General features: G+C 48.1%; 1 protein-coding gene across 1 annotated transcript in view; it reads right to left on the bottom strand.

The window, feature by feature from the left end:
- Positions 1 to 7,891: 7,891 nt before the first annotated feature.
- The window catches only part of GALNT13 (polypeptide N-acetylgalactosaminyltransferase 13), a gene marked incomplete at its 3' end in the record, with an annotated part of 101,187 nt that continues 99,653 nt past the window's right edge, over positions 7,892 to 9,425 (bottom strand). Inside the window, exon 11 of the mRNA XM_082762978.1 lies at positions 7,892 to 8,811. Within this exon, the coding sequence (XP_082619104.1) occupies positions 8,671 to 8,811 (141 nt within the window). The remainder of the gene's footprint in view (positions 8,812 to 9,425) is intronic.

Below are 9,425 nucleotides of genomic sequence, written 5' to 3'. Positions count from 1 at the left end.
CAGTAAAAGAGGGTTTTTGTCTGTACTCTCTTTACTCCACAGAAGTAAACTCTCCTCTAAGACCAGGGTGCCCAAAGAGTTGGTAAACTTCAAGCTTCAGGAATAACTTCATATTAATTGACTGGCCAAAATTCCTACAGCAAGCTAACATTTTCATATTTGGATCCATAAATACTTACATTTACCATCTCCTGTTTCCCTGATCATTCTCCATTGGCATCCCAGTTTAATTTAACACCACTGTTTTGGTGACCCTGTGTCAAGTGTGACCCTTCAACCTAGGATCGCTGTTACTTCTTTCCTTCAGTTCTATCACCAGCCACTCAGAACAGGGCCATCTGAAATTTTCTTTTGTTGCAACGAAAAATAGCATCAGCTTCCCCTCAGCCCACAGGCAGTGCCGTGGTGACCTCCTCAAAGGGCCGCCCCAAGGAAATGCTGATCCAGACCAGCAGCACTGCTGCTTCTGATTTTTTATCTTTCAGAATTAGAATAAGAAGTAAACAAAACAGAGCATGCTCTTCTTCATAGACCATACAAAAAGTTATCTTCACAGTTTTGGCTAGCAATAATTTCGGCAGAGATAAAACCTGGGGCCACAGCTTACTTGGAGCATCCCGCTCTGGCATATTCAGCTACAAGACACTGCAGAGAGCCAGACACTGCATTTTTCAGGAAAATCTCCTAATGTGTGGGAGAGTGGAGACAGGACTCACAAATGCAGTGAAGCAGTTGTGCAGTGCCCGTTTGGCAGGCTTGTGACTCCTGCAGCTCCAGCTGCTGGCAGCGAGAACTTCGCATGCAGGCGCGCAGCTGCAGGACGCCGCAGCTTTGCAAAGCAAATGAAAGGCAAATGATCTTTGTTTCCAAACGAGATGTGTAAAACAAATCACAACTACAGCTCCTTAGGGAACAACAGCAACTTGGTAAAAACAAATCAAGCTCCACTTCCACAGAGGGGCCTGGGGTCGAGGCCCTGCATTTTTAAGGTTTCTCCTCGTGCTGGAGGCAGAGCGGAGCTGCGCTCCTGACCCCGAGCGAGGTGCCTGGCTGAGGCATCATGAGGATCATTAATGCAGGCTAATAAGAGAGCTTGCTATTATCTTTAAGCAACTGTTTAACATCCCTGTTGGCACACTTTGGGTCCGAAGGGACAATGCCACAAGGTATTGGGCAGGGGGGTGAGCTCCTTGTGCACAGCGGTCTCCCCAGCAGACCCTCCCTTCCCCTCTCCCCCCAGGGACCCCCAGCTCTGCATGCAGCTATCAGAGGATTCAATTTACCTTCCTGTCGCTGTTTCTTTAGAGTCACAGAAAGGATTGCACCTAACCCGAGACGCTCAGGCTTTAAATCAATGACTTGCTGCAATGTCTGTGGGTATAAACTGTATAAAGTGTGTTTGGCAAGGAGCAGAGGGCAATGGGCAGCCCCCAGACTTGCGTGGGAGATAGATCAGTTTGCAAGCTGAGTGTCAGAAACCTTTGCTCCTTCTCCCTGTATTAAATGCTCGGCTTCAGAGCCTGCTCTCTCGCTGCTTTATCGCTCAGACCGATGCAGTACAACAGCAATTCTGCAGCAGTGCCTTTGGTTACACATAACCCGGGCAGGACGTGAGCACAGCGGGGTTTTGTTGGGAAATAGATCTTTGTGCAACAAGCTGCCTTTTTTTCTTTTTTTTCCTTTTTTCTTTTTTTCCCAATCAATCAATAAAGGAAGACAGAATTGGCAGTTCTGGTTTCGTAGGAGGGAACCAGAAACATTGATTATGCTGGGGAACGTCACACAAACGAGCAAACCTGTTGGCTTTATTGACCTGCCAAACCTCCTCCCCGTGCCCGTAAGCCACGAGCTGTGCTCCCCTTGCACACCAACGGGAGGGTGCTCGCAGTCGGGGTGCCCAGATGTCACCCTGTGCTATTTGCCAACCAGCCTGCTCCGTATCGATCCGCATTATCTGTGTTTCCATGGATAACTTAAACTCTTACCTTGCAATGCCCTGTGTGTGGTTCAGCCTCAGTGTGCTGGGGGTGTTGGTGTGATGCCTTCCTGCTGCCCTACCAGGCAAGGCGTGGGTGACAGCACTGTCCTAAAGCCTGGTGTGCAAGAAGGATTGAAGGAAACTCTTTCAGAGTTTCAAAGATCAGACTCTAACATCTTAAAAAACCTTAAGACTGAAGCACCCAAAGACACAGCAGCCACCTTGTGCTCTGATATTTCCATAAGCATCAGCCCGGTGCTCAGCACTGCGTGCACCCAAGCAGAGCCCTAACACGCTCAGGGCACAGCCCGCAGCTCCAGCCTGGCCCACAGCTGGAGTGGACAAGCAGCACTTTTATTTGCAACGCAGGGCTGGAAGCTGAAATCCTCTTTGTGTTTGGTTTTTTTTTTCCTCCCAGCACTTCCTGGACTTGAACACACAGAGTTTAATAACTGCTGCGGCAAGAGACTCCAGAGTTGTCCAGAACAGGTAAGAAGGGTCAAGAAATTTTGTTTCACCAGCAAGTGACCCTTCTTGGCATTATTGGAAGTTGAATTACAGAGCACCAATTTCATCATTTCCATGCGTGACCCACTCCTTGGGGTAGATGTCACCTGGCAGCCCCCGAGGGCAGTATTAGCACGTAGCAGCAGAAATGAACTGCGTGGCTCTTCTTCAATGCTGAGGGCCTTCACACAGATGAATTGTGCTGGATGTGCAGGACCAAACCCAGCACTCATGTACTTCTTTCAGTGCTCATGGCCAGAAGAGGCACATCCGTATGGGACGGCTCCCTCAGCACACTGCCTCTGCCTCGGGGTGTCCCATACAGCCCCCATTGGAGTGGCCCTTGTCCTGTCCAGCATCCAGCAGTCAGTACCCACTTACCCTCCCCGTGTACAGGCTGTGGTTTGTGATCCCAGGGGAAAGGCCAGAGGTGCACATTTATGCAGGAACACCCGTCTGTGGCACTGGGTGTCAGTGAAAATGCAGGACCCACACAGGAGGGTGATTTGCACAGGAAGCTTCATTTGGTCCTTAGACGTTTAATTCAAAGCTGAACCTAACCATAATGAACACTGCCTTGTATGCACTGGAAGGGGAATGACTGGGAAACAAATAAAAAGAGAAAACAAACTTTTTGTAAAAGGAAGTAAAATGGATTCTTCAAATCACTGAGAAACTCCAACGTTTGTCCCACAGGAACAGGAACAGAAGCTTTATCGCTGCCAACTGCCAGCGAGGCTCAGAGGTTTGTGCTTGGTTTGGTTTGAAGTTGCCAAGACCATCCTTACCTCTCTTGCACTGCTCTGCCTACATCCATTTGTTAACTGCAATTGCTTCATTTCAGCACAGAAACACCTTAAAATTTTAGCTATGCCATTCTAGCAGTATGGTGCTGCACATGCTGGGGGTATAGAGGAGCACTGCGCATCTGAGACGTTTTGTTTGCAGACTTACAACATGACAGTCTGATTACAAATAAAATAACCAAGCTGAATGTTTATGAGCTAAATTTATAGAAGCAGAGCCCAAGTTTGTGTCATACCATCCCACCAGTTTGCAAGCTGCATGGGTATGGATTTCAGGGCAGATCCTACCTCCTTCTGCTGCAAAAACAGGTTCAAATTCAGGTTTGAACTTGAAGTTTTAGCCCACTGAAGAGTTGCATTTAAATCATTTCTTATGCGTTTAACTCACAGTGATTGCTTAAGGGCCTGATCCACTGGAAGTTTTTGTCTCCATTAAACTCCTAAATGTACCACAAAAGAAGGGAGAAAAACGCGGACAGGTTTTAAGGGAATTCAGACGTAGGTTGTTTCCCTCACTGTAATTTTAGCTCCATAATCAGCCCTAGCTGTTAACATTTCTGAGAAATGCAAAAAAGAAGCATACCTCTATGTCTGCATTCATTCCTCACAAATAGATTATTTTATGATTCATCTAAATGATTCACATACTATAATTAACGAGCTCTACAGTTAATTGCATCTTTGCAAGATAGTTTAATAATCAGAGTAGTAACTTGACAGTTTTTAATGGCGTATATGCGATGGATGTTTTATATAAACTCCGGCTCAACACAAACAAATACACAAATACAGATTTCTCCACAGACAATCTGGATCATTTTAGGTTTAGAAAACCCTGAAGCAGGTAAACCCTGCTAGAAAGGATTTAATTTTTTTTTTTCTCTGTAGTTGCATAAGCAACATTTGGAAGGACATCATCTGGTTAAACAGGCCATTAACTTGGGAGCACTTTTGTCAATTGGTTCATCAAAATGCACTGCAACGGGTAGATGGAGGAATCAACAAACTCGTCTAAAAGTGCTACTATAAAAAATATTTTTCTCCATCATTTCTTTGTCAGTACCTCTACAGTAATGCAGAAGAAGGCTCCTTAATATATCAGTTTTAACATTCTATCACTTTCCTTAACTTTTCATTCGGTTAATGCCAAAAAGGTTTGATTTAGTCACGGAATTGAAATTAACAGTAAAATCTGAAATGACTCGATATCTGTGTTATCATTTGTGATCACATTTCTCAGGAATCACTCTGGCAGCACTGATGCTATGACCTGATCTCTGCCTCTCAGTCTCCTGAGGATTAATTTTCATTTACATTTACAAATCCTTAATTTCAAAACAGACCCTCTCCCCCCTTCTTACCGCAACTTACCCGTTTCAGGATTCAAGACGTAACTGAAAGAAAGAAAATCCTGAGGAGCTGAGGAAAACAAGCTGAAAAACCTGAGGAGCTGCTGAACACGACCACACCGATGTGCCCAGCCACTCCGCTCCTGCCTTCACCTCCCAGCGCTCACCGGGGTGGGGATGGGAATGGGAATGGCTCTCCTGACGATTTCCAAAGCTGCACATGGGAACAGGGGATGTGGAAACAGGAAAGTCTGATTTTTAGCACTGGAAGTCTAATTTTTAGCAGATGGTAACACTTGACCACGTAACAACTAAGTGCATCTAGAAAAAAATGAAGGCACCAGAAGAAAACTAAACCAGTATATTTTAATTCTACAAAAATGTATAAATATTTAAATGTACAGCAAAGAGTACCAGTAGACCATTTAATAACCGTTACAACATTTAAAATGTGCAATTATTTATCCACAATCTACTTTTACAAATTTATATTTTATGTTCCTAGCACTTCATCAGGAGCACTCGCAAGCAGGTCCCCAAAGCCGCCCCCTGTCCCTCGGTCTTCTCTCTTGACCAAACGCCCGGCACGATCCCCACCTTCCTCAGGTGACTGCGTGCCTCAGGTCTTCCAGGGGACCCCCGAGCAAGCTGGCCCGAGTGCGTGCTGTTGGGGGAAAAGAATAAATGGGGGTGACAACGTACCGGAGCGGTGGTGCTTGAGTTGTTACCAAATGTTGGGAAAGCAGCACTGGCACGGAAGCCACGCGAGTGAGTGAAGACACACTGCAGGTGCCCATCCAACACCAGCAGACCTGGCAGCAGCTCATGCTGGCAGCAAACCAGACACACTTTGGGGGTGCAGCGTGTCCTGCAGGGATGGCACCGGGGGCTTGGGGTTGTGGGGACAACCCCAGAGCCCTCACGGTCAGGGCAGGTGTCCAGCGAGCTGGCACAGCACAGCACGTCGTGGTGTTCAGCAGTGCTCATGAGCTCCTTTTTGCCTCCCAGACTGTTCAAAATGGGCAAACTGGGCAGTGTTCAGCTCTGAGCAGAACCCGGACACAGCCGCCTGGGGGAGGCTCTGCCCAGCACCCACGGGAGATGCAGCCAGAAGGTGCAAATAAAAAAATCAGAACATACCATTTGACATCCAAATACACAGTTTTTCTTCAAAGCACTCTTCCTATTAGAGTGTAAGGAAGAAAGAAATCCTTCTTGTGGCTGGGAAATACGTGTTTGCAGGAAACTCACCCGTGACTGCTCAAAACGCCTCGCTGTTTCAGCTCTCGGCTGTCCCTGGTTTCTCCTACCTCTGGCACTGGGACACAAACAAAACTCCTGCTGCATGCAGTGCTTATGGCTCACCTTGCTCTTCTAAATGTTCCCCTTGCTGATGCCACCTTGCATTACGGCCGGCTCATTTCATCAAAGCAATTCTCAAAAAATACGAGAACCAGAAGCATTTTTTCCAGTGAAAACAATAAATAATCATATTTAGTATCTGGAGAGTTCTCTTCATTTCAAACACTTTGTGCAAATAGAAACCAGTCCTCCCAACACCTTTCTGAGACATTTTATAAGTGGGGAACCAAACACAGATCAGTGCTTTTCAGACATGGTTTGTGGCTCTGAATGCTTCCCTTTGCACCTCAGACACTGAGAGGCAACCAAAGGAAAAATTTCAAATGATTTTAGCCAAATTTTTTTGCCACGGTAATGCAGGAATTTAGTGGTTGGAGGAAGGACTGGGTCCAAGCGCTCAGTAACTTACATTCATTCAGTAAATCATGTAATTTGTCATCCCTGATGCTGTATCAGCATTTAAGGTGCCGCACACCACCACCACCTCGTTCTGCACAACAAGCTTTACAGGACGCTCTCCTGGAAGGGCTTCCAGGGCTTCTGCATTCGCACAAAGGAGGTAGATCCAGGATTCAATCCCTCGAAGCCGATGGAAATACTCGCTGTGACTGAATTAGGCAGGTGCTTTGGTGCTTTTTCCTAGGTCTGAGCTTAATGCCAGACGCCGGCCACCCTGCCAGCGTGCTGAAGGCTTGCAGCAACACCACTGCAATTGTCAGGAGCAGGGGTACTTGCTCACAAGCTGGTCAGATAGAACAAATCCATATTTCCCTTCTACTTTTCTCCAGCCAGTGCACAGCAGTCCAGCCACAGATCCACGGATACGCCGGCTGCACTCAGACTAACAAAGTAACTGCACTTAGCCAAGGGCACACACACTCTGCATCAGCCTTTGTAGTAATTCTAAGGAGAAAAATACTCTTTTCTTCAACCGTGGTTGGGTTGCACCCCCAGCCTAGGCAGCTGCAGACTGGCTGCACCTCTCATCACCTCCCAGCAGCGATGCCAAGCAAAGCTCTAGACCCAATGGTGGCAGTGCCAGAGGCTTCGTGGCTGTGGCCATGTGCAGCTGGGGGAGCTTCCTCGGAAATCCTGGGGGTTGCCAGCAGAGCCTGCACCACTGAGTGTGCTCCCTAATGCTCCCGGGTGCTGCAGGACCTCCCAAAACTCTTGTTTCTGCAATGGCAAGGAAAAGCCCTGGGGCTGGGTATATCCTCTGCCAGCCCCAGTGGCTGCACGCCTGGTAACAGCCCTTTGGAAGGAGATGGAGATGGAAATTTAAAGCAAACTTCTGCACGGAGGTTGGTGTTTACATTTGTTTGTGATGCTCTTCCTATGAAGCAAGATTATAGTCTTCTGTTTTGCTAGCTTTTAAGCCCTGTTGTGTATTTGGGGGGGGGGATTTTAAGATGGGAATTGGAGGTGCTTGACCCTGCTCTGAGCAGGGAGGCTGGACGGGATAAGCCTCCCATCTGAGTTGGCCTGTGAGCTCCCGTGCATGCACAGCAATCACTTTTCAAATTCAATAGGCTTCAAATTTTCATTTAATGACAGGTATCAAGAAAATATGGATGCCCCATGGATTTGTAATACCTACATATGAGAACATTAATCCATAACGATCTAAATCTCTGCTGCCACGGCCAACAGAACCACCACCAAGGCGACGGGACACTTCCCCATACCTGGCCACGGGCTGGCATCAGCTCCTGTGGTGCCTCCAACACGACTGCGTGTCACCAGCATGTTCTTAATAACCACGCTAATGAAACAAAAGGATTAAGCCACAATTTTTTAAAAAATATAAATAAGCATCTGCCATCTCTGTCGGAGCCAGAGCTGGGACCCGACCCTCAGTCCTGCCCGCTGGGCTCGGGGTCCCCGGCTGAGCGCTCTGGGATGCTTCACACGGGATGCAGGTATGTAGTGCTTGAAGGTAGCAGCTGCAGGCAGGTTTCAGCCAAACACCCTTTTTTTTTTTTTCCTCTGAGAGGGCCAGTTTTTGCTACTGCCACTGAGGCAGCAGAGCCCCCTGAAGCTTCCCAGGTGTGGGGCCCCAGCCATTTGTGGTCCCACTGCGGCGATCTCAGTTTGCACCGAGCTGAGTTACCAAGTCACATCACTCCTCCTTAGCATTGTTCCAATGTCTCTTCGGTTGTTTCACTTAATTTCAGTTTCTGGATGCACTCTTTGCTCAGTTTTGCTGCTTTTCCAAGCACTGTGTGCCAGGATTCCACGTTTTCCAGGCACCAAACACTCTGCACGGTGACCCTGCCGCCCTTCCAGAGCAGCGCTCCACCGAGCTCTGAACAGCAAACCCAGACCAGTGCCCAAACACGGAGTTCATAAAGCCTCTGACAGAATCCTTCCCAGTGCCAGTGAGCTTCGTAAGGCATTTTACACTGTGCCACGGTGTCCGACACGCACAGGAAACACCCTCCCTCCCCACCTCTTTGACAAAGGTTCATCAAGGTATCCCTCGCAACATTTCTAAGCGCGCTTGCGTCGAGAACTCCACAAGTCCCGCCACTCACAGGCTCCCACGTGCTTCTTTCGAACAGTCACGGGTTCCAAAGGGGCACGTGGAGGCCCGCCACCCCCAGGAAAGCCCACCTGGGGACTCGGTTCTGGCCAGGAGGAGGGGAGGAGGAGAGCCCTGGCGGGCCGGTCAGGCGCCCAGGGTCATGTTGCGCAGCAGCCACTGCTGGGATCGGCTCCCGGCGCACTCCCGCATGGTGGGCACCATCTTGTCCTCCTCCGACGGCTCGTCCAGACACTGGTTGCTGTTGACGTGCCTCAGGGTGAGCTTCTGCAACAGAGAAGAGCGAGAGCCTTCATTACTGTTCGTTCATTACTTCATTACTGATGGTGCGAGAGCACCATCATTACTGCTGAGAAGGGATTTGTGAGCTGTGCGAGTCCTACTCTAGGCACTACACAAGCCACGAGACGAGCACTCATCCCTGCCCCATCCCCGCTACACCACTCACAAAGCTCTGAGACCCCTACGTGCCCCTTGCTGCCCCGAGGGGTACCCCGCTCACCTTCTCTCGAGTGGTCAAGCCTGGGGACTGAGTGCCGCTGCTGACCCCAGAAACAAATAAACGCAACAGAAAAATACAAAAGTAAGTGCAAGCAAGTATTAATTCAAAGCAACAGTGGTTTGGGTTAAGGGATTTAGGCTCCGACAACCCAAACATGCACGCATTTCAGGCCAGCGCACTGCTAGTGCAGAAATAATTGCTGATGGAAAACTAAATCAAACTTAAATTTGCTTAGAATTATATTAACAGTAGCATACAGGTGAAAATATTTTCATTTTCAATATATTCATTTTTCTTTCAGACACTTGTCCCTTCCGTTTATTTATTTTTTTCTACATGACACTATGTTTCTGGGCAGTGGGAGAGGCAGAAGGGGACA

Source organism: Aythya marila, assembly GCF_965140915.1.
Source record: "Aythya marila genome assembly, chromosome: 6".
Lineage (NCBI taxonomy): Eukaryota > Metazoa > Chordata > Aves > Anseriformes > Anatidae > Aythya > Aythya marila.
This window is presented reverse-complemented; position numbering and strand designations above follow the sequence as displayed.